The sequence below is a fragment of the Dendrobates tinctorius genome, unplaced genomic scaffold (assembly GCF_039654945.1).
Source record: "Dendrobates tinctorius isolate UK_male_01 unplaced genomic scaffold, ASM3965494v1 ptg000026l, whole genome shotgun sequence".
In the NCBI taxonomy this organism is placed as follows: domain Eukaryota; kingdom Metazoa; phylum Chordata; class Amphibia; order Anura; family Dendrobatidae; genus Dendrobates; species Dendrobates tinctorius.
The window spans coordinates 15,643,986-15,669,120 of NW_027361694.1; the positions used below are offsets into that span (position 1 = coordinate 15,643,986).

At 42.5% G+C, this 25,135-nt stretch overlaps 1 protein-coding gene across 11 annotated transcripts in view; it reads left to right on the top strand.

Moving 5' to 3' along the window:
* The window catches only part of DOCK9 (dedicator of cytokinesis 9), a 345,565-nt gene extending 320,780 nt beyond the window's left edge, over positions 1 to 24,785 (top strand). For 9 of the 11 annotated variants that reach the window (XM_073569534.1, XM_073569535.1, XM_073569539.1 and 6 more), the window contains 4 exons: positions 4,690 to 4,880; positions 5,479 to 5,579; positions 7,441 to 7,579; positions 23,519 to 24,785. In XM_073569534.1, coding sequence (XP_073425635.1) covers positions 4,690 to 4,880; positions 5,479 to 5,579; positions 7,441 to 7,579; positions 23,519 to 23,641 — 554 coding nt within the window. In that variant the 3' untranslated portion in view covers positions 23,642 to 24,785. Of the gene's footprint in view, positions 1 to 4,689; positions 4,881 to 5,478; positions 5,580 to 7,440; positions 7,584 to 12,928; positions 12,938 to 19,813; positions 19,822 to 23,518 lie in introns of all 11 variants that reach the window. The other 2 variants (XM_073569540.1, XM_073569538.1) reach the window with 2 other exon arrangements.
* Positions 24,786 to 25,135: the final 350 nt, after the last annotated feature.

A 25,135-nucleotide genomic window follows, 5' to 3' on the forward strand; every position in this document is an offset into this window, starting at 1 on the left:
TTGTGGGACTTCAGCAGATAGGGGCAAGGTGAGGAGGTGGTGTGTGAGTGGGAGATGCAGAATGTCCGGTCTGTTGGGTATGAGGCGATCCAAGATAGGGCCAAGTCTGTGATGCCAAGCGATGATAGGGTCTGTAGTAATAGGAAATGGTCCACTGTGTCAAAGGCAGAGGATAGGTCAAGGATGAGAAGGACAGAGTAGTGTCGCTTGGCTTTGGCTGTTAGTGGGTCATTGGTGACTTTAGTCAGGGCAGTTTCAGTGGAGTGATGCGGTCAGAAGCCTGATTGTAAGCTGTCGAAGAGGGAGCAGGAAGTGAGGTGGAAGGACAGTTCAACATGGATGTGTTGTTCCAGTAGGTTTGAGGCTTATGGGAGAAATGATATGGGGTGATAGCCAGATACAGAAAGTCAAGAAAGGGCTTTTTGAGGATGGGTGTGATTGAGGCATGTTTGAAGCATGAGGGGAAATTAACAGTTGTTAGTGATAGATTGAAGAGATGGGTTAGGGTTGGGATGAAGACACTGGTGAGGAATCTCGGGCATGCGCAGTAGTTATTCGCGGCTCTCATGCCCAAGATTCCCAGCCCCGCAGTGTGAATAAATCATAAGCGACTGCGGGGCGGGATCTGTGGCTGCGCGATATGAAGGCCAGGATGTGATCTGAGAGCACAGGCACGTCGGGCAGCGCTAACTGTGCATGCCCATGAAACTAAAGTACAGCGCAGGCGCCAGCATTTCAAAAGAAAACTGAGGAGGCGGCGCCAAATACGAAATGACTGATGGATACGAGGCGTCTGTCAGAGGGGGGAAAGACCTGCCCCCTGTCAAATTTCAGGTATTTTTGAACAATTTTATGAACGATTATTTCTGCGGTGTAACGGAAGATAAGTAACAGAGCCACCTTGGCAGAATGCAGCATTAGTGCTGCACAAGGTGGCTCTTTTACTTAAAAACGCCTGGAGGGGGTGACAGGTTCCCTTTAAGATTTCTTCGAGGGTGTACAAGATTGTAGGGTGGGGATAGTGGACCTGGGGAGGAAAGGGAAAAGAATGTAAGTAGGTTGTGATCATAAGACGGAGAGGTAAGTTACAGAGGTTTGATAGGGAGCAGAGGCGGGTGAAGATGAGGTCCAGTGTGTGGCCATCTTTGTGAGTGGCTTCAGAAGACCATTTGGTGACGGCTGAGAGGGAAATGTCAAAATGGGGATGTTAAAGTCTGCTTTTCAGATTCTATTCTGTAAAGAAGTTTGTCACCTTCTTCCACTTTACAAAACTTTGCTTTACTAGTTCCCCTTCTGTGATCCATTTTCACCACCAGCAATATTTGATCAGTATCCAATTCTCTGTACCCCACCAATCAGCATTTTTGAGAGGGGCCATTTCCCTCTCTTCCTGACAAGACACATTTTTGTTTCGGGTTTTACCGTGCACTTTTAATGGTGTTTATTTTCTTTTTCTTATTTGGATATCCATATAATTTTTTGTGATTTCTGTATCTCCCCTTTTTTTATTTAATTTTTCTGTTTTTTTACACCTTTTTATTGTTTATATTTTTTTATGACCACAGAAGATCGCTAAAAAAACACATTTTAAATTGCATGCCCCTTTCCGTATAAATTATTTTAAAGTTTTGGACATTATTGTTTTTTTTTCAACAGGGCAGGGCTACAAACAGTATTTCGGGCTATTGGTGTTTCTATTCTTTTATTTAGTTAGTTAACAAGAACTGACATCTCAGAAACACATACAAATGTACAGTCCCCAGTCATGGGAACTGATAGAGCAACTCACTAGAAATCGTATTATCCTACAGAAAGCATAAAGGAGCAATAGCTCACAAAAAATTATTAATAAAGTAAACTGAGTCAGGTGATTAAAAATGTGCAAATAGTCTTTATTAATCAATAACTCACACAAATAGTGTGGGCATAAATTACTCGTAAGTACAAAAACAGGACAAGAATAGAAGGGGTAAAGAACCAGACAGCAGTTGTCATACTGAACCTCTCATACTCATTTCAAGTGTGTGGCAATATGCCCTGAGCACACCTATAAATATATAGGTCATCCTCCAGGAAACAGGGTACAAATAGGCTAACAACCTAAATCAGTCAATATAGTAAAAAAAAAAAAAAGAAAAAAGAAACCGGTATATATAGCTAATGATACCCATAGTTACCGGAGACAAAAGTGCCGCTCATAGTGTATAAAAACGCCATTGCTTACCCTTGTGGGAGAGAGGGAACAAACAGCAGACCGTGCGGACCGAAACCCCAAATATCACCATATAATTTTTCGTGATTTCTGTATCCCCCTTTTTTTTATTTGTGTTTTTTACATCTTTTTATATTGTTTTTATTTCTAATGACCACAGATGATCGCTAAAAAAAGCATTTTAAATTGAACGCCCCTTTCTGTATAAATTATTTTAATGTTTTGGACATACTGTTTTTTTCAATGGGGCAGGGCTACATACAGTAATTCGGGCTATTGGTGTTTCTATTTTATTTATTTGTAGCTTTGTTTTATTTTATTTATTATTCCATTTATTTCATACACTGTGCCCCCATGAGGTCTTAAAACACCTTTGAGGGGACATTAAAGCATAGTAATATATTCACTTATTGTGGATTTCCTCTGTAACTGGTGATGCTATATTAGTCCTAGTTACAGTTGAAATTCAGCCTTTCCAGAGCTGAATGGGTTTCCTAGGACACGATCACTGGGTCTTAAGGAAGAATCACTGTCACTGCTTCCCAATATGTATACACAGTTCTTCTTCAACATTGTGTGTACAGAAGGCATACATGATAATACAGTGCCTTGCGAAAGTATTCGACCCCCTGGAACATTTCAACCTTTTCCTACATATCATGCTTCAAACATAAAGATACCAAATGTAAATTTTTGGTGAAGAATCAACAAGTGGGACACAATTGTGAAGCTGAATGAAATTTATTGGTTATTTTTAATTTTTGTGGAAATTCAAAAACTGAAAAGTGGGGTGTGCAATATTATTTGGCCCCTTTATCTTAATACTTGTTGCGCTACCTTTTGTTGCGATTACAGCAGCAAGTCGGTATGTCTATCAGTTTTGTACATCGAGAGTCTGAAATTTTTGCCAATTCTTCCTTGGCAAACAGCTCGAGCTCAGTGAGGTTTGATGGAGATTGTGAACAGCAGTTTTCAGCTCTTTCCACAGATTCTCGATTGGATTCCGGTCTGGACTTTGACTTGACCATTCTAACATCTGGATATGTTTATTTGTGAACCATTCCATTGTAGATTTTGCTTTATGTTTTGGATCATTGTCTTGTTGGAAGACAAATCTCCGTCCCAGTATCAGGTCCTTTGCAGACTCCAACAGGTTTTCTTCCCATCAATTTTAACTATCTTCCCTGTCCCTGCTGAAGAAAAGCAGCCCCAAACCATGATGCTGCCACCATCATGTTTGACAGTGGGGATGGTTTGTTCAGGGTGATGAGCGGTGTTGCCTTTATGCCAAACATATCATTTTCTCATTGTTGCCAAAAATTTCGATTTTGGTTTCTTCTGACCAAAGCACCTTCTTCCACATGTTTGGTGTGTCTCCCAGGTGACTTGTTGCAAACTTTAAATGATACTTTTTATGGATATCTTTGAGAAATGGCTTTCTTCTTGCCACTCTTCCATAAAGGCCAGATTTTTGCAGTGTACGACTCATTGTTGTCCTATGGACAGACTGTCCCACCTCAGCTGTAGATCTCTGCAGTTCATCCAGAGTGATCATGGGCCTCATGGCCGCATCTCTGATCAGTCTTCTCCTTGTTTGAGATAAAAGTTTAGAGGGACGGCCGGGTCTTGGTAGATTTGCAGTGGTATGATACTCCTTCCATTTCAATATGATCGCTTGCACAGTGCTCCTTGGGATGTTTAAAGTTTTGGAAATCATTTTGTATCCAAATCCGGCTTTAAACTTCTCCACAACAGTATCACGGACCTGTCTGTTTTGTTCCTTTGTCTTCATGATGCTCTCTGTGCATCAAACAGAACCCTGAGACTATCTAAGAGCAGGTGCATTTATACGGAGACTTGATTACACACAGGTGGATTATATTTATCATCATTAGTTTTTTAGGACAACATTGGATCATTCAGAGATCCACAATGAACTTCTGGAGTGAGTTTGCTGCACTGAAAGTAAAGGGGCCGAATAATATTGCTCGCCCCACTTTTCAGTTTTTGATTTTCCACAAAAATTTAAAATAACCACTAAATTTTGTTCAACTTCACAATTGTGTCCCACTTGTTGTTGATTCTTCACCAAAAATTTACATTTGGTATCTTTATGTTTGAAGCATGATATGTGGGAAAAGATTGAAAAGTTCCAGGGGGCCGAATAATTTTGCAAGGCACTGTAAATCATCTCTGTCTTCTCTGTGGGAAGAACTGCTGTCTCTGATAGCCGGCTCCCCGCCCCAGTAGCTGTTCTGTCTTGTTCAAGCTTCTTACTCTGCATTGACGCTTAAGAATGTCAGTGCACAGAAAAATGTGGACCGCCCTGGTATAAAGTCCATGGGTAGTCCAAAACTGATTAGAGGGTATACAGCTCTCTTGCTTGTGTCATGTCTATCTTATTGTATAGGAGGAACTGTTAAGAACAGACCATCAGTTTTAAAAACCCTTTCAATATGTTGATTTTCTCTCTGCAGCTTTACATTGCTTCCCTTATGTCAAGAAACGGATTCCAGTTATGTATCAGCAACACACGGATCTCAACCCCATAGAAGTTGCCATTGATGAGATGAGCAAGAAAGTTGCTGAACTCCGCCAACTATGTTCATCTACAGAAGTGGACATGATCAAGTTACAGTTAAAACTACAGGGTAGTGTTAGTGTACAGGTGAGTTGTGGTACACCGCCTTGTACTATATTTAAGGTGGAAAAATAAAAGCCATAGTATTTATTTATTTTACTCATTTATATAGCACCATTAATTCCATAACGTTTTACAGACATTATTGATACTGTCCCCGATGGGGTTCACAATCTAAATTCCCTATCAGTATGTCTTTAGAATGTGGGAGGAAACCGGAGTACCCGGAGGAAACCCACTCCTTGCAGATGTTGTCCTTGGTTAGATTTGGTGGGATCTGAACCCAGGACCCAAGCGCTGCAAGGCTACAGTGCTAACCACTGAGCCACCATGCTGCACTATAGTACATATTATGTGTGTAATTCTATTTTCTATTTCTTTGGATAAATAACATTGACAGTTTGTTGAAAATATATATTTTCTTAAAAAAAAAAAAAACTTAACGTACATTGTTGTTAATGGATGGTACAAGACTGTTCCAATTGGTATTGTAACAAATGGCATGAGTTCACAAAATATTAAGGATGGACACATCAGTAGCACATTAGATTGTAGATGGTGTTGTCAGTAACTTCACTATCAATATGTATTGTTGATTCTGTCACTTTTCCATGTATCTCTATAGGTCAATGCTGGTCCATTAGCATATGCAAGAGTCTTTTTAGATGATACAAACACAAAAAAATATGCAGACAACAAAATTAAACAGCTAAAAGAAGTTTTCAGGTAAAATATATCAGATACCAATACTGTAATGTAATACACTGCATCATTCATGTAATATTGTTCAGGAGCAGTGGAAGATTAGATATGCTATGACTGGAGGAGAGCATGATTTTCCCTTTTTTGCACTCACAATAATGATGTCAAGATTTACTTTGTTGCCCTTTAAGTTTAAAGTTCCCCATACATAGTACAGCGGGCCATTGGTGGTCCAGCCAACCATCTAATGCATATGGGGGCGCCTCTGCTCCCTTTCCAACAGGCATTTCTTGGAAAAATAATGGATTACTTTGCTCTCCTCTCCTCATAGAGAACACATGAACTCACAGCCGAGCCAAGCCTTCATGTGTATAAGGGAATCAAAAGAGACAGCTGGATAGCGATCTAGGGTATACGAGCCCCTAAAACGGGTTTTCTGGAAATAAAAAAACTAAATAACTGAAGGACATGTCATTCTAAATAAATTTCTTATCAAATCACACTTGTTTTTTTCCAGGGAGGTAACTACCATTGTACATTTAAATGTCTGACACCTTTATACACTGATTGATACCTGTTCTAGAGTGTGTATAAGACAGGTGCACGTGAGCATGTGCAGTAGAAAGTTCCACCCTCTCTCTTCATATGTATGAAGATGTGCACCCCTTGGATATTCTAGTCTAAAACTGGAGATACCATGAGTGCAGTAGTATGAAGAGGTTGCTCACACTGCTGTCCACCACGTCTATCTGATCAAATACTGGAGATCTCATGAGTGCAGTATTAAGAAATGGTTGCTCACACTGCTGTCCACCACATCTATCTGATCAAATACTGGAGATCTCATATAGATGCTGAGGTAAGGAGAGGCTGCTCACACTGCTGTCCACCCTGTCTTTCTGGTCTAGTACTGGAGAATACGGTGATATAGGTTATGTCCAGGTCACTGCAGTGGAGCTTCCTACTGCACATGTTTAGATGTTTCTGTCAATGTAATAAGGCAGTGGCCATTTTAATTCTATGATGATTACTTCCAAAGTATTGTAACTTGATGACTAAATGTATTTTGGAATTTATTTATGATGATATTTCCTTTTAGTTATTTACTTTCTTTTCACAAAGAACCCTTTTAAGAATAGACTTTTAGGCTCTAGTCACACATGCATTTTGCAGTCCAGTTTCTCTGCTATGTTCTAGGAACAGAGAAACAGAATTCATGCAGGGAGAGATCCTTTACAAATGGCACCAAAAAGGCATTAGTCACGATATCATGGCCTGTCTGGTTTTCATTAATGATGGAGACCATAATGTTATTATAGCCAATGCAGTCGGTTATGAAACTGATCCGTCCTCTGCATTAATTCAGATTCTTTGTTTCTAGAATGGAAAAGAGAAACAGAATTGCAGAACATGTGTGAATAGAACCTTGCTTCTATCAATCTGTCATCTTTTAAACGTCTTAAAGGGAACTTGACAGATGATGCGTGCTAGCCAAACCTGTGGGCAACATGTAGCCGCCACTGGGAGTATGATCACAGCCATGTATGTCTGACTCTAAAACTCTGCGGTGTTTCAGAGATAAACATACTTTTAATAGCTGCCGGGGACTGAGCCGCGCTGTGCCCTAGTTGTAGAGGTGAGTCCCCAGCATCTTCTCCATGCCCACTGACAGTGACTAACAAGTCTCTGCTATACACGCATTTCATAGTCAAACATACATGGCTGATAAAGACTGTCCACGGTTTGGGCAGCATGCATCACCTGTCAAATTCCCTTTAAGCATGTTTGTATCACTTTATTGCATCATGGAGGTTCTGGGCTCAAATGGAGTCCAGACATCATGTTCTGTTTGGGTTTTCAGTCAGTGCTTTATATTTTTTCATAGGCAATTTGTTGAAGCATGTGGCCAGGCCTTGTGTGTGAATGAAAGACTTATAAAAGAAAATCAGTTTGAATATCAGGAAGAAATGAAAGCGAACTACAGGGAGATGGTCAAAGAACTGTCTGAAATAATGCATGAGCAGGTATGTATATATTACCCTGAGTTCTCACCATGCCCTCGTGTGCGCCTCGTGCTTTGATTTATGCCGCGGCCATATTTACAATGTAGGAAGAATTTTCTAAGTCCCATACTTTATCATGTCTGGGCAGTTGACAGGAATGTTTAGAAGAGTAAGCATGGGTGATACAACAGAGCAAACCCTGTGTTGTAGCTTGTATCACAGTTATGCCTCGTTCAGTCTTTTAGACTCTCTGTTTCAATAAACTGGGCAGAATCGGAGGAGCGCCCAAATGCAGAGCGAGTGTCAGTCAGTGCCGGGGGGCGTGAGTACAGTCACTGTGCTGTATTTTCAGAGCAGTGACTGAACCAGTGCCGCCCCCGTGACTGAAGCCGGAACACTGCCGGGGAGAATAAAGGTCATTTTCTCACTGCAGCAGTCGGGTAAGTGTGGGCGCCGGGCAAGTTAGTAATGCGATTAACCTCATATCTGCAGATTAATAGCGTTATTTTTGGTGACAGATTTCCTTTAAAGAGTAACAGTCGGTTTAATTTTTTTTTCATAAATCAATAGTACACATGAAAAAAAAATTGCAAAGTTTCTCCTATCCACTAGAATGTTAATTACAGAGAGCACAAGGATTGTACACTGACCCAAGCTTTTCCCAGCATAATCAGGTCTTAAACTGGGTTAAAATTAGCCGTAGACTTAACATGTACCTTTAATCTTCCTTTACAAGACTCCCTTATACATAACTGTGTAAATGCAAGTTTCTAATCTCAAATTAAATTGAGTGGTCTGTTCTGTTGATTAGAATCATTCTCTTGTAGACCGCACTCTCCGTTTCAATAAATTGGGCAGAATAGGAGATTTAAAAAATTACCGTTGATTTAAAAAAAAAAATTCTTAAATCAGTAGTACACGTGAAAATAATAAACTTTACAATATATCTTTTTTCCCTTCACCCATGACAGCACCACCTGAGAGAGGGATCCGCCCCGCCAGGACAGGAACCTACTGAGACATAAGGGGCGGCACCTCTCCCCCGCTTCAGTTGGGTTCCTGTCCTGGAAGGAATCCCACTGTGGCGGTGCCTGTCATGGGCGAAGAAAAAGATAAGACCCAGGCCCGTCCCGGCGCGGGAAGAACAGGTAGCTTACCTGTAGCGCCGGCCGTCGGGTCCTGGAAGCGCAGTCCCCGGGGTCCCTGGGGCTCCGGGTTCGTGCGGGCGTGGATGGGATTCCGGTGGCTCCGGGAAGCCCCCACCGCGCCGCCCTCCCCTCGCGCACGCCGCATCTCGATCCCCGTGGTAGGGGAGAGACGCTGGCGTCTTCCGGCCGCTGACGTCAGCGGCGCTTGGAATGCTGGGTGCGCCGGCTGACGTCAGCAGAAGGCGACGGTGTAATGGCGCTGGGTGCGACGCCGGCCGGCTTCTGAAGCGCTGAGCCGGCGGTCGCAGGGGGGAGGGGAGGAAGACGCTCACCAGGCGGAGGCATGCAATTTAAAAGGAGGAAGACAGCTGTAGATCGGCGGTGCAAAATGGAGTCCGAGCAGGAACGTTCAGCGTCCCTGCCTCCCTCACAGCCCTCTGGCAGGAAGCATGGAAGCCATTCAAGCAGCAGTCGCCCCAGCCGCAGGTCGGGGCACTCCTCAAGGTCCAAAGAGCGCGGGTCAGGTGCTCCGAGGCAGCCTCCAAGTCCGGTACCCTTGATTACGGGTGGTGAGTGATCTTCGTGAATGTTAACAGTATATTAATAGGGGTTTTCTATTGTATGCTTCACCCTGTAGGAAAGGCCCAGAAAAGCGGGAAGCAAGAAGAAGAATAGGGATTGTGCTATATGTAAATCTCCCCTAGCAAGAGACTGGCAAAAAGATCTCTGTGCTTCGTGCATTCAGCGGACTATGGCGGAGGAAGCGCCTAGTTTCGCAGCCAATCTAATATCTGCCCTCAGGTCAGAAATGGAAGGCTCAATTAAGTCCTTATTGAAAAAAGGGAAAAAAAGCAGGAAGGATTTCCCTAGTTCCCCCTCAGATTCCGCGTCAGTATCATCTCAGGCGGAAAAATCATCCTCCTCAGATAGTGACACAGGGGGTAAGCCATGTTTCCCTGTAGAAGATACAGATGCCCTCCTAAAGGCCATTAGAACCACAATGGGCCTACAGGAAGAAAGGGCGGCTAAAACCCTAGAGGACGTCATGTTTGGGGGGCTTCAGGAGAGGAAAAAACGAACCTTTCCAATAAACGCGAAAATCCAGGCGCTTATTGAGAAGGAGTGGAAAAAGCCTGAAAAATCGGGGGCCCTTCCATCCGCCTCTAAGAGACGATACCCCTTTGAATACAAGGATACGGAGGTATGGGACAAAGTCCCAAAAATAGATGCAGCGGTGTCCAGATCTTCCAAAAGGTCGGCCCTGCCCTTGGAAGATGCAGGGGTTCTTAGAGACCCGCTGGACAAAAAAGCGGACTCATATTTGAGGCACGCATGGGAAGCGACAGCAGGAGGTCTAAAGCCGGCGATAGCGGGCACCTGCACGGCACGCTCCCTCATGATCTGGCTGCAGCAGTTAGAAGAGAAGCTGGCGTCAAGGGTCCCAAGAGAGAAGATCTTATCAGACATGTATCTCTTGCACGGGGCAGCGGCTTTTTTGGCAGATACCTCGGCGGACTCTATGCGATTGACAGCCAGAGCAGCGTCACTATCAAATGCTGCTAGACGCGCGTTATGGCTTAAGGGCTGTCCGGGTGACCTTCAGTCCAAGGCCAAATTGTGCTCTCTCCCCTGCGATGGTCGATTCCTGTTCGGCAAGAACTTGGACGATATTCTGGAGAAAGCAGGCGATAAGAAAAAAGGCTTCCCCAGATTCCCTATGGATCAGAGGAGACAGCCCTTTCGGAGGGGGAGATTCAATAGAGGGCGTCCTCCCGCTGACAGGAGAAGATGGGAGGATAAAAGAAAGAAAGAATCAGGGTTTATGTTTGGTGGAGGCACCTCCACCTCAAAAAAGTCACCACAATGACGCCGGTATTCCAGTAAGAGGGAGATTGGCACTCTTTTTCCAGGCCTGGGAAAAGATCTCCTCCAATACCTGGATTCTGAGCATCCTAAAAGAAGGCCTGAAAATCCCCTTTATTCGTCAGCCAAAACCCGTGGTCGTCATCACACCTATCAGGAAGATGACCGAAGAACAACTGGCCTTAGAAACAGAAATCCTGAGCCTGATAGACAAGCGGGTACTGTCCGAGGTGCCACGCTTACAGGAAGGAAAGGGGTTTTATTCACCCCTTTTTCTAATAAAAAAACCGGATCAGTCGTTCAGGACAATCATAAATCTCAGACGCCTCAATCTTTGGATAAGGAACCCGACCTTCAAGATGGAATCAGTGACTACGGCAGTGAAGCTGCTACATCAAGATTGCTTCATGGCCGTAGTCGATTTAAAGGATGCGTATTATCACATCCCTATCCATCCAGATTACCAGAAATACCTGAGGGTAGCGCTTTATATTCAGGGCACACTAAGGCACTTTCAGTTCAGGGCTCTTCCGTTTGGCATATCCATAGCCCCGAGGGTCTTCACCAAGGTCATAGCGGAAGTGACAGCCTTTCTCCGGATTCACGATACGGTCATAATACCATACCTGGACGATTTTCTTATAGTGGGCAGTTCAGAGGACCACTGTACAGCACAGTTGACTCAGGTGATCAACACCTTGCAAGAATTAGGGTGGATAGTCAATTTCAAAAAATCAAAATTACAACCCCTAAAGAAACAGACCTTCCTAGGATTTATACTGGACTCAGAAAGGCAAGAGTGTCTGCTCCCAGAGTTCAAGATAGAGAAGGTACAAAATCTGGCCTTGGCGGGCCGAAACCAACCATGTATGACATTAAGAAAAGCAATGTCCCTACTAGGTACCCTAACATCCTGTATTCCGGCGGTCAGGTGGGCTCAGTTTCACACCCGGCAACTCCAGGGGGAGATACTAAGAACACAAAGATCGCTAAGAGGGCGTTTGGAAGGGAAGCTGGAGATTTCCTCAAAAACCAGAGACTCTCTCAACTGGTGGTTGAACGGGACAAATCTGACCTTAGGAATACCATGGGACAGACAGGCGACAGATATAATTTTAACAGATGCAAGCTCCTCGGGGTGGGGGGCACACCTAAGGGGCCTCATAGGTCAGGGTTCCTGGACACCTCAAGAAAGGAAGGCATCCTCCAACCTGAGAGAACTGTGGGCAGTGGGCAAGGCCCTAAGCCACTTCATTCCGCTACTCCAGGGTCGAGACGTACGCATCATGTCAGACAACAAGGTAGCAGTGGCATACATCAACCACCAAGGTGGGACAAAATCACACTCCTTAATGGAAGCAGCAACAGACATTCTGAACAGTGCAGAGGAACACCTACACTCCGTGACAGCCCTACACATAAAAGGGGCAGAAAACATAGAGGCAGATTTCCTGAGTCGCAATACCCTGAGGCAAGGAGAATGGGCGCTAAACCGGTCCATTTTTCAAAAGATAATTCAGCTTTGGGGGGAACCGGTGATAGACCTCTTTGCAAACAAGCACAACAGGCAAACAGAAAGGTTCTGCTCTCTAAACCCGAGGGAAAATCCATGGGCAGTGGACTCGTTGCACATCCAGTGGAACTTCAGACTGGCTTACGCGTTCCCCCCAGTAGCTCTGATCCCAACTGTGGTAAGAAAAATCAGAAACGATCAAGCCAGGGTGATTCTAATAGCTCCATTCTGGCCAAAAAGGCCCTGGTTTGCTCTGCTACGGAAGATGTCCCTCTCCGATCCATGGGTTCTGCCAGAAATCCCGGACCTACTAGCTCAGGGTCCAATATTGCACGCTCAGGTCAAAGGATTCCATCTGACGGCGTGGAATTTGAAAGGTCGCTTTTAATGGATAGGGGGTTCTCCCCTGGGCTGGTGGCCACTCTGCTAAAAAGCAGGAAACCGGTGACTACTAACATCTACGGCAGAACATGGGATAAGTTCCTACAGTTCTTGGGTAAGCCGTTAGGAAAAGAACCCCCGATTAGGGCCATCCTAGAGTTCTTACAATCTGGGTTGCAGATGGGGTTAGCAGTAAACACACTTAAGGTTCAGGTGTCGGCACTAGGGGCGCTCTACAATTGCAAACTGGCATCAGATAGGTGGATAGCCAGATTTATTAAATCCTGCCATAGAGCTAAGCCTATTCCAATACCCAGAATAGCCCCCTGGGATTTAAACCTGGTGTTAGAAGCCCTTACAAAAGATCCGTATGAGCCATTACATCAGCTACCCCTAAAGTTCTTGACCCTAAAAACAATCCTGTTAGTAGCCCTCACATCAGCCCGCAGGATAAGCGACTTACAGGCTCTCTCAGTAAATCCTCCTTACACGCAAGTCTTTCAGGATAGGGTAGTTTTAAGAACAGACCCCAGTTATCTGCCCAAGGTAGTATCAGATTTCCATCGGGGTCAGGAAATTATCCTTCCATCCTTTTGCGAAAATCCAAAAAATCTGGGGGAGGAAAAATTCCATAGTCTGGATGTTAAAAGGGCTCTCGTAGAATATATATCTGCCACTAGCCAGTGGAGGAGGTCACAGTCCCTATTCGTAGCTTTTCAGGGTGCCAGGAAAGGCTATGGGGTTTCAAAAGGGACTATTGCTAGATGGATTAGGGAAGCCATTAGTGTAGCCTATTCAGCTAGTGTTATCCCGATTCCTGACGGCATCAAGGCTCATTCCACCAGAGCCGTGGCGACCTCCTGGGCTGAAAAGGCAGAGGTATCAATCGAACAGATTTGTAAGGCCGCTACCTGGGCCTCACCTTCAACCTTCTTTAAGCACTATAGATTAAATCTATCCTCCTCTGCTGACTTAACCTTTGGTAGAAGGGTGCTGCAAGCGGTGGTCCCTCCCTAAGGTGTTTCGAAGTCTCCAAAAATCTCTCAGGTGGTGCTGTCATGGGTGAAGGGAAAACCACCATGGTTACTTACCGGTAGCCGGTTTTTCCAGAACCCATGACAGCACCCGTACATTCCCCCCCTTTTTTCACTGTATGGGTGTGCACAATTAGTAGGGTGTTTTGAGTGTTGTGGTGTTGGATTAAACATGTAACTAACCGGGAAGTCCTCTCAATGCTCTGTAACCCAACTGAAGCGGGGGAGAGGTGCCGCCCCTTATGTCTCAGTAGGTTCCTGTCCTGGCGGGGCGGATCCCTCTCTCAGGTGGTGCTGTCATGGGTTCCGGAAAAACCGGCTACCGGTAAGTAACCATGGTGGTTTCTCCTGTAATGATCACTCTGTCTCAAAATTCTCAATTCATGGGTAATACTTGTGAGTGAGGATAGATATTCACATTATTGTCAGGAGATGACAATGTTTTGTGGAGAACTGTACTTGTCGTTTTAGGAGAACTTGCAGCAGAATGTCTGTGTCTGCATCTGGCCCCTCCCCTCTCCATATAACTTTGAGCACCAACTTTCTCTTGTCTCAGTAGCGGAAAATTCTGTCTTCACTAAATACAGATTTTACCCATGAATTTAGAGTGAAAGATCCATCCAGGAGGAGAAAGATGCAAATTTACAAGGTTTATAATTTTCATGTGTACGATTGATTTATTAAATAAAAATTTAAATGAGTTACTTTTAAAGTTATCAAACTTATCACAGCCTTTTACTTCCTCCGTGCTGATTAACATATTATAAATAATATCTTACCCAAACAGGAAAATAAAAGCTGTGTGTCTATATAAGGAATACCAGTTGGTAATGTCCTGTTATTACAGCAGCCTTAGCAATCTATTCAAGCAGACAGTCTGTGGAAGGGCAAATGACCAAAGGACATACAGTGCCTTGCAAAAGTATTCGGCAAATTTTTGGTGAAGAATCAGCATCAAGTGGAACACAATTGTAAAGTTGAATGAAATTTCTTGGTTATTTTAAATTTTTGTGGAAATGCAAAAACTGAAAAGTGGGGTTTGCAATATTATTCGGTCCCTTTACTTTCAGTGCAGCAAACTCACTCCAGAAGTTCATTGTGGATCTCTGAATTATCCAATGTTGTCCTAAATGACCAATGATGATAAATATAATCCACCTGTGTGTAATTAAGTCTCCATATAAATGCACCTGCTCTCTGATAGTCTCAGGTTGTGTGCCCATGTAGCGATTTTTAAGCGTTTTTGCCGCGATTTTCGGCGCGAAAACGCTGCGAAAACGTTTAAAAATCGTGTACAGAACGCACCCCATGCATTCCTATGGCATTCCGCACATGCTGTGCTAATGCTGCGCTTTTTTCCGCGGCGGAATCGCATCGCGGAAAAAATCGCAGCATGCTCATTCTTTTGTGCGGAATCGCAAAGAATTGCCGCGATTCTGCACCCATAGGAATGCATGAGAATCGCTTACTTCCCGCATGTGGCTATGCCCACCATGCGGGAAGTTAAGCGTCTTTATGTGCGGTTGGTACCCACGGTGTGGAGGAGAGGACACTGTCCTCCAGGCCCTGGGTGCCATACCCCTGTAAAAAAAAGAATAAAAAATCGGGGTATATTTACCTTCCGGTGTCCCACGCTGCATTCCCGGCCTAGCGTTCCCAGTAATGCCTTGCGGCAAGGCCCTGTGATGACGTAGTCTCGCGTGACTCTAGCAATCTCGTGAGATCGCTATAGCAACGCGAGACTACGTCATCACAGGTCTCGCAAGGCATTACTGGGAACACTGAGGCCCGGGATGGCAGCGCGGGACGTCGGAAGGTAAATATACCCCGATTTTTTTTTTCATTTTTTTTAGCATTTTAACATTCTATCTTTTATTATTGAGGCCGCATAGGCGGCCTCAATAGTAAAAACCTGGTCACACTTGTCAAACACTGTTTGACGAATGTGCCCAACCTGTCAATCACTTTCCAAGCGATGCTTCAAATCGCTTGGAAAGTGCTTGAATATCGCACGCGAAAATCGCGGCAAAATCGCGATCGTAAAATCGCGGTGAAATCGCGCGGAAAAAAAACGCGATTTCTGGGAAGGAGTACGGTTTTCTGTGTGCGTTTTAACACGCAACGTGGGCACATTGCCTCAATGTTCTGTTTGAAGCACAGAGAGCATCATGAAGACCAAGGAATACAACAGGCAGTTCTGTGATACTGTTGTGGAGAAGTTTAAAGCCAGATTTCGATACAAAATAATTTCCAAAACTTTAAACATCCCAAAGAGCACTGTGCAAGCGATCATATTGAAATGGAAGGAGTATCATACCATTGCAAATCTACCAAGACCTGGCCGTCCCTCTATACTTTCATCTCAAACAAGGAGAAGACTGATCAGAGATGCGGCCATGAGGCCCATGATTACTCTGGATGAACTGCAGAGATCTACAGCTGAGGCGGGACAGTCTGTCCATAGGACAGCAATCAGTCGTACACTGCACAAATCTGGCCTTTATGGAAGAGTGGCAAGAAGAAAGCCATTTCTCAAAGATATCCATGAAAAGTGTAATTTAAAGTTTGCAACAAGCCACCTGGGAGACACACCAAACATGTGGAAGAAAGTGCTCTGATCAGATAAAATCAAAATCTAACTTTTTGGCAACAATGCCAAACGATATGTTTGGCGTAAAGGCAACACAGCTTATCACCCTGAACACACCATCCCCACTGTCAAACATGGTGGTGGCAGCATCATGGTTTGGGCCTGCTTTTCTTCAGCAGGGACAGGGAAGATGGTTAAGATTGATGGGGAGATGGATGGAGCCAAATACAGAACCATTCTTGAAGAAAACCTATTGGAGTCTGCAAAAGACCTGATACTGGGACAAAGATTTGTCTTCCAACAAGTCAATGATCCCAAACATAAAGCAAAATCTACAATGGAATGGTTCACAAATAAACGTATACAGTTGTTAAAATGGTCAAGTCAAAGTCCAGACCTGAATCCAATCGAGAATCTGTGGAAAGAGCTGAAAACTGCTGTTCACAAACAATCTCCATCAAACCTCACTAAGCTCGAGCTGTTTGCCAATTAAGAATGGGCAAGAATTTCAGTCTCTCGATGTACAAAACTGATAGAGACATATCCCAAGCGACTTGCAGCTGTAATCGCAGCAAAAAGTGGCGCAGCAAAGTATTAAGCTAAAGGGGATGAATAATATTGCACTTCCCCCTTTTCAGTGTTTGAATTTCCTCAAAAATTTAAAATAACCAATACATTTTGTTTAACTTCACAATTGTGTCCCACTTGTTGTTGATTCTTCACCAAAAATTTACATTTGGTATCTTTGTTTGAAGCATGATATGTGGGAAAAGGTTGTAAAGTTCCAGGGGGCCGAATACTTTTGCAAGGCACTGTTTGTCTGTCATAAAGAGTAATTGCTTTTTTGTATTATTATGATTGACTGTCTGATCATCATGTTTCACAACTTTTTCTGTTTTTGGGCTCCTTCAATCATCACTGAATTTTCTCATACACAGACACCTAACCTATTTTGATTAGTGTTTTGGGTCAGATTTTCAGCAGTGTTTGGGCCATGTGCCAATTTTTACCATTAGCGTTTCATCATGGATGAGTTTTCTGAAGCATCACTTATTAAACAAATATGAAAATCGCATGGCACATAGATTGCACACAGATGGCATGCAAGTGCTATTCGATTTTCTGTCGCTTTATTGGAGAACACAGAAACTATGGCTTAATATGCTGCCACCTGGAGGCTGACACTAAGATTACATCTTAGAAAAAAAGGCTGACTCCTACCACCAGACCAAACCTGGGCAGTCAACAACCAGTTTTCCAGTTTAGCTTGGCGTCATTCGGAGGCAGACATGGGTCTGAGTAGCACTCCTGTCTTAGCCTTGATTATGCAGGTTAGGACCTGAACATTTTTCTCACCTGTCTCTCTCCTTCTCCAGGACAGAGTTGTATGGCGTTGAGCTCCTTTTTGTAATTTGCATCTCATGTCCCAGAGAGGTTCTTACACAATCTAAGAAAGAGCTGTGCAGCTCTACCTCTCACTTACAGCTCCATTCGGACGCCTTGTGGGTCATCCCGTTATGGTCTAGTAGAGGTCAGACTCGCATCTAGGGCTGCTATTGTTTCTCTAGTTTCAATCTCTCAATGTGCAAGGTCAGGCTAAGCTAAACCTCATGGGTCTGGCGTATATTCCTCTATTGCATAGAGCTGCTACTTAGTCTTCTGTCCACATCGCAGTATAGCTGATATCTTTGCATCTAAGGATGCAAGTCTTAGCAGAAGGATACTACAAGTGGCAGATGCTGGTATTAGTTTCACCAGTCCAAAGGTTGCTTTAGGATGTCTCATATTTCATGTGTCCCCCAATGAAGCGACCAAGAAATAATGATTTTTGGTATTCACTGTGAAATCTTTCTCGTATCCTTCATTGGGAAGCACAGCACCCTCCCTTGTTTAGGGGTTCTTAGAATTGCTCTTCCTACTGCTATTGCACCAACGGGTTGTCTGCTGCTCAGGTGTTGTCTTATAAGATGTTTTCTTCGTGTCAACATATTAACCCATGGTTCCTGTGTCCCTCAATGAATGCTATGTGAAAGATTTTACGGTGAGTACTAAAAATCTGTGACTCAGATCAAAATTTGACATGTCTCCATATTTTGGTGCTGACTATTCAGTTTGCAAAAATAAGCAGATATGTGAACAGCCCCATAGACTATAATAACTCCAAGTTCTGCCAGTGAAAAACAAGAATACACCTCATACTTGAAAAACTGACATCTGGATAAGACCCGATATGTCCTTCAAGCTCCACTAAATAATTTTGTTGCTTCCATGGAAAAAGAGCGGTTAATGGCTACCAGGCTAATCACACAATTTATTTCTTTGTAAGCACGGGATGAGGCTAGTTTCACACTTGCTTTTTTTTGCAGCGTGTTTTTCCCGCAAAAAAACGCATTGAAAAAACGCATACATAAGCATACAACTGCTGCGTTTTTTTCAAGCATTTTTATGAGCATGCATGAAAAAAACGCAGCGTTTTTATGCGTTTTTAGTGCGTTTTTACCACGTTTGCGTTTTTTTCCAACATTTTTAGGTGGCCCCTCACACTACCCAAACCATGACTTTACTAACCCTAACCCTGACCCTAACCCTGACCCTAACCCTAACCCTGACCCTAACCCTTAACCAAATCATACTTAACCCTAACCCAAACCCTAACTAACCCTAACCCTGACCCTAACCCTAACCCTGACCCTAACCCTTAACAAAACCATACTTAACCCTAATCCTGACCCTAACCCTGACCCTAACCCTTAACAAAACCATACTTAACCCTAACCCCGACCCTAACCCTGACCCTAACCCTGACCCTAACCCTTAACAAAACCATACTTAACCCTAATCCTGACCCTAACCCTTAACCAAACCATACTTAACCCTAACCCTGACCCAAACCCCAACCCTAACCCTGACCCTGACCATAACCCTAAACCCCCTTAACTAACCCTAACTCTAACCCAAACCCCTAAATTCCATGGTTAAAAAAAAAAAACGCATATGCAAAAAAACGCATACATGAGCATGCCAGTGCGCACATATGCGCATCCATAGGCTATAATGGCCATTTTTAGCGCAAAACGTGCGCATATGTGCGCATGCGCTTTTTTGCAGGGCCAAAAAATGCAACATGCGTCTGGAAAATACCAACGCACACCCCAAAAAAACGCAGCGCATGAAAATCGCATACATGCGCTTACCAGCGCGCAGGTATGCGCACCCATGTTAAATATAGGGGAAAAAACGCATGCGCAGGTATGCGTTTTTTTCCAGCGCTAAAAAACGCAAATGTGAAACCAGCCTTAGACACTTTAAATCCAGCCTGTCAGTTCTTTATTTCCCCATCAGACAAAAGTCTTGCTGTTCTTATAGAAATTAAATTTGTTGCAAATCCTGAGTTTGTCGTGGGTGACCTAATCTTTGAAAGAAGCGAATAAATCTGATGAGATGCCATAGACCAGATACATGACAACTTATGTGAGCATCATTCAGCTTTATCCTCCTCTTTCTCACCACACAATCTATATGGGATTGGCCTTTAGATAACCTTTTCCTGTGACTGAAAATAAAGTAAAATTGCAGCATAATAGTTGTTTGGAAAGGTTATCATATTCATGTGATGATGTCAATCACTGATTCGTTATCCACTAATTAGCAGAGAATGCCTGATTACGTGGTTGATATATTGAGTAACTGGCTGTTTTCTTCTTCCTTTTGTGCGCACATGAGCAGATGGGATGGTAATATAAGCTGGTTTCATTTTAATCTATGCATGTTTGCTGCTCTCATACACAAAGTACAAGCACAAATACGTCAGACCATTGTGTGATCATGCTATCAAGGCCCAAAATTCGTTGTTTTCTTAGGAGTGTGTTCACCACACAACCTATACAGGCTAAACATGGTGGTTAAATGTTAAATGTCCCATTACAAGAAAGTTTGACAGCTGGTTCTGTGTGATCACCCTTCCCTATGTATAGGGTTATGGCCAAAAGTGGTGGAACCCTTGAAATTGTTCTATAAAATGAAGTATTTCTCCCAGAAAATTATTGCACTTACACGTTTTGTTATTCACGTTTTTTTCCTTTGTGTGTGTATTGGAACAACACAAAAAAACAAGAAAAAATGGAAAATTGGACATAATTTCACACAAAACCCCCAAAACCGGCAGGACGAAACTTTATATTTTGTTGCACACCCTTTGAAATATATAACTACACTCGCTTCCTATAACAATCAACAAGCTTCTTTCTTCTCTAAACTGGAAGTTTGGACCACTTTTCTTTTAGAAACTGCTCTAGGTCTCTCACATTTGAAGGGTGCCTTCTCCCAACAGCAATTTTAAGATCTCTCCACTGGTGTTCAATGGGATTAATATCCGGACTAATTGCTGGCAATTTCAAAACTCTCCAGCGCTTTTTTTTCCATCCATTTATGGGTGCTTCTTGAAGTATGTTTGAGGCCATTGCCCTGCTGGAAGCCCCATAACTTAGGACTCACACAGCTTTCTGACACTGGGCACCATATTGAGACCCAAAATCCTTAGGTAAACTTTAGATTTCACAATGCCTTGAACATAGTCAATGCACCCAGTGCCAGAGGTAGAAAACAACCCAAAAGCCTCTTTAAACCTCCACCATATTTGACTGTAGTTACTGTGTTCTTTTATTTGGAATCCTCATTCTGTTTTTGATAGAATGACGTGCTTTACCAAAAAGCTCTATCTTGGTCTCATCTGTCCTCAAGACGCTTTCCCAGAAGGATTTTGGCTTATGTACATTTTGACAAACTGCCGTCTAGCTTTTTTTATGTCTCTATGTCAGCAGTGGGGTTCTCCTGGGTGTCCTGCCTGTAGTTTCATTTCATTCAAATAACAACGGATAGCTCGTGCTGACACTGATGCACCCTAAGCCTGCTTGACAGCTTGAATTTATTTGAAACTTGATGAGGGCTGCTTATCCATCATCCAGACTATCCTGTGTTTCAACCTCACATCAATTTTTCTCTGCTGTCCACATCCAGGGAAAATTGCTACAGTGCCATAGGTTTTAAAGTTCTTGATTATGTGGCACACATGAACAAAGGAACATCAAGATCTCTGGAGTTGGACTTGTAACCTTGAGATTGTTGCTATGTTACAACAATTTTGGTTCTCATGTCCTCAGACAGTTCTCTCCTCTTTCTATTCTCCATGCTTAGTGTGTAGCACACAATGCAAAGATTGCGACAACTTCTCCCTTTTTATCTAGTTTCATGTTGTGTGATTTTCATATTGTCCACATTTGTTACTTCCCACAAGTTTTGACAGGCCCATTTCGGGGATTTTGTGTGAATTTATGTCCAATTTGCCTTTTTTTTTTTTTTTTCCTTTTTTTTTTCCAATACACACAAAATAAGTAAAAGTGTGTATAACAAAACATGTATAAAGTGCTCTCAGTGAGAGAAACAAAATAGTGTTTCTCTCACTGAGCACTTTATATATTTATGTATTTTTTTCTACTGGCTAACACGGTACCAAACCACTTTTTTCGTTTTAACAAAACATGTCATTGCAAGAATTATATGAGAGAAATACTTCATTTTCTTGAACAATTTCAAGGGTGCCATCACTTTCGCCAATAACTGTATATCATCTGTGGATAAACTAGTGCATGTATCAGAATAATCTCTAGTTCAGAAATTACTGAGCACAGAAAAAGCTCATATTTGCAAATATAATTGCTTTCATGATTGAGCCTCCAAGAGGAAGTGGTTGGTATAGATCTATTACCTGCCTTTAGATTTGAACCTTTAATGCAGCCATTATCTTTAAACCTCTACCTCCGGACTGAAATGTGACTATACATTTCTCATGTATAGTCAATCACTCTACCTGGTGACCTCTGTTTGCTTCCACTGCCGCCTCCTTTTCAGATTGGCGTTCCTTTCCTTCTACTTAAAAGATGGCTGCCACATGGCATTGGGAGTGCAATAATAAATATAAACCATGCCTCCTCTGCCTTTCGTATCCCACAGGACAGGAGTCAGTCACTGTGCTTGCCATGCCATTTTGACAGCCATCTTTGAAGCAGGAGGAACAGAACGTCAGTCTGAGTAGAGGAATAAAGTGGAGGAAAAAGGAAGACACCAAGTAAAGTAACAATACTGGTGAAATGTACAGTCACTTTTTAGTCACAGATTGGAAGGCCACTGTAAGAATTAATTTAAGGGCATGTATATTAGCAATTGGTGGGTGGGTTATACATGCTTTAATGTTGAGAAATTTATGTTAATAAAGCTTTTTAGGCTTTGCTGAAAAGTTCTGCAATTATCAGATATTGCCAGAATTTATCAAAACTGTCTAACAGAACAGCCTTGCTGTACTTGGCAACTGTCACAACTCTGTTGTTGGGTGTCCCGGGACCAGGGGCTCCTTCCCTGTCCCTAACGCTAGGGTCACCCTAGCACACCCTGTTCCCCAGATTACTTCTGATGGTGAAGACGCTGGGGCCACGTATCTTGCCTTAGTTCCTGAATCCGCCCTCAGTCTGTACGCTTATCCACCCAGGGAAGAGGGGAGTAATAATGAACTGTAATACACCAATCAGAATTACAAGCTAATACAAACAGGGATAAAGGAAAATAACAATCACACAAATACTGTATACTCACACAAACAGGGGTAAACAGCGGGCAGTGGAGGATGGGGTAACACCAAAGTAGGAGAAAGAGAGGAGATAGTCTCAGATAAATCCACCAAACAACCACCACAAACCACCATCTCATAACCATGCAGCCTAAGCTATCTCTCTGGCAAGGAGTGCTAGCCTGGGCCCAGATTATATAGGAGATGGGAGTGGCTAACAGTGAACAGCGGAGAGCCTTAATGCAGGGAAGCTTCCAAGAGCTCGTAACTGAGCAGATTAACTGCTAAAAGACACCTGCACTGTTAAATATGAAGGTGAAGTTCTTCTAAACAGTGCAGGAGTAGGAGAAATCAGATGCTGCCGTCTTCTGGCTCCTCTGTCGCGGTAAACCCGTGACAGCAACCATTCATTAAATGTGACAACTTTGCCAGTGTTTCTAATAGACTGTTTTGATAAATGAACTAATTTTCAACATTCATAATTTCCATCTAAAGAAAAATATATAAGTTGAATACCTGTTAATGTACTGCTCATCCAGATGCAGTTCTCGGTTTCAAGTTTTCACCCTGCAGCCACAAATCTCTTTCTATTAACTAATGGCAAACAAAGATCCTAGAAAGTTACAGAACTTTTGGGTAAATGGTGATTCTTTTTTGACTGATTTACAGTGAATACTGCAAGACCTCCAGCATGCTGCTTCCTACGTTTGAGCCATTTCTTTGTGCTGATATTTTCTTTCATTCTTTTGTTTTATTTTTTTTCTGTATTTGAAATCCATAAAAATAACATTTTCACTTTTTTTTCCCTATAGATTTGGTGTGGAGAAGAGAAGATCAGTGTTATGCCGAACTCACTTCACATTTTTAACGCCATAAGTGGAACTCCTACAAGCACAACCGTACAAGGAATGACAAACTCCTCGTCTATTGCATGAAACTTCTCCTTAATGTCACATCGATGCCTCGTGTATGGCTAACTCAGGATGCTTTCCAGAGTCCATTCATCCTCTTTTAAAGCAGATAACCATTTCCATCACCACTGCTTTACTAGAGAGGTGTAGCCCGCCAAAGCGATTGTGGTGGTAGGAGGAGCAGTCATGACTTATTTTCCTCATTTGGCAATATCGACTATTTTCAACACTAAAGAGAAATTTAAAAAAAAGTTTATTGAATATTTTTGATGCTGTATAGATGAACCTGAACAAAGCCGAGGAATAGCACAGTAGGTCTAGGAATGTACAGTAAATAATACAATTGTTACACTAAAGTTTACAAGTTAGCTTTGCGACCAAGCACACTTCAGTCTTAACATAATCGATGCTCTTTTATTTTCTGCTCTTTTTAAATTGCCTTTAAAGAAAAAAAACCAAACCCTCTTTCCGGCATTACTTTTTTGTCTGACTGGAATTTTTTATTTTTTTTTTCTTCCCCTCAATCTGCCGATTTTGTGAATTCTGATTGTTTGCTAAGGATTAGGTTCCCTTGTTTGTAATATGGATTGTCTATTTTTGTCAGTGATCTTCCAGAAACATCTGATCGAAACCACACATGAAATTGAACACCGTCACCAGTCCGTCCCGCATAGATGTCACTGGCTTAGTTGGAATGTACATATTGTTAATTGATGCAGATCATTCTTTCTGTACATAAATGTGTTACATTTCTATGCATTTTTTAATGTTCATGGCTGAAAACTTTTACCGTGACAAATATTGTGCTTATTCATTTTACCTGCTATATATTTTTGTCTTTACAATTTATTCTTGTACAGAAATGAGTGCAATACAAAGATGTATTCAGTCTTTGCTATGTTAGGTTTATACACTGTTTTAAAGAAAAAAAAAAATACAACTTTTTTTTTTTTTTTGCCAAAGCAAAGAGTATGTATTGGTGGTTATGATTACTGTGGTAAATGGTGGTGTTATTTAAAGCTTTGATCATATTGTTCTTTCAAAATATTAATTTAGTAATTTTATATTGGGGAGGGGGTGAATAAAGTTTTTAATTTTATTTAACTGGAAACACTGTTCTGCTGTAATTAACATTCTGTACTACATATGTATTAAAGGAAATGGCTAATTTTTGTGTTTGTGAGGTTTTTCTATTGTTAAAAAAATGACATGTATAAAGTTGTCCGAGATTAGAAAAAAAAATACTTGCTTTTTTTTGTAAGTACTCGTGCACACGATCGATTCTCTTATCAGAGTGCTACCCGTAGTTTTCACAGATAGCACTCTTATCCGTAACGGCAAGAAAAAATTAAGTGGATGAATGGATTTGGCACACCACTCATGTGAAATGTACAAAAACCTTTGTTCCGGCATGTCAGACCGCACTAAAAACATAAACACCTGATGCGTTTCTGGCGTGTTACAAACGCCCTTACTCATCTAATATATAAAGCTCAATGTGGGTGTGTATGTATGTCC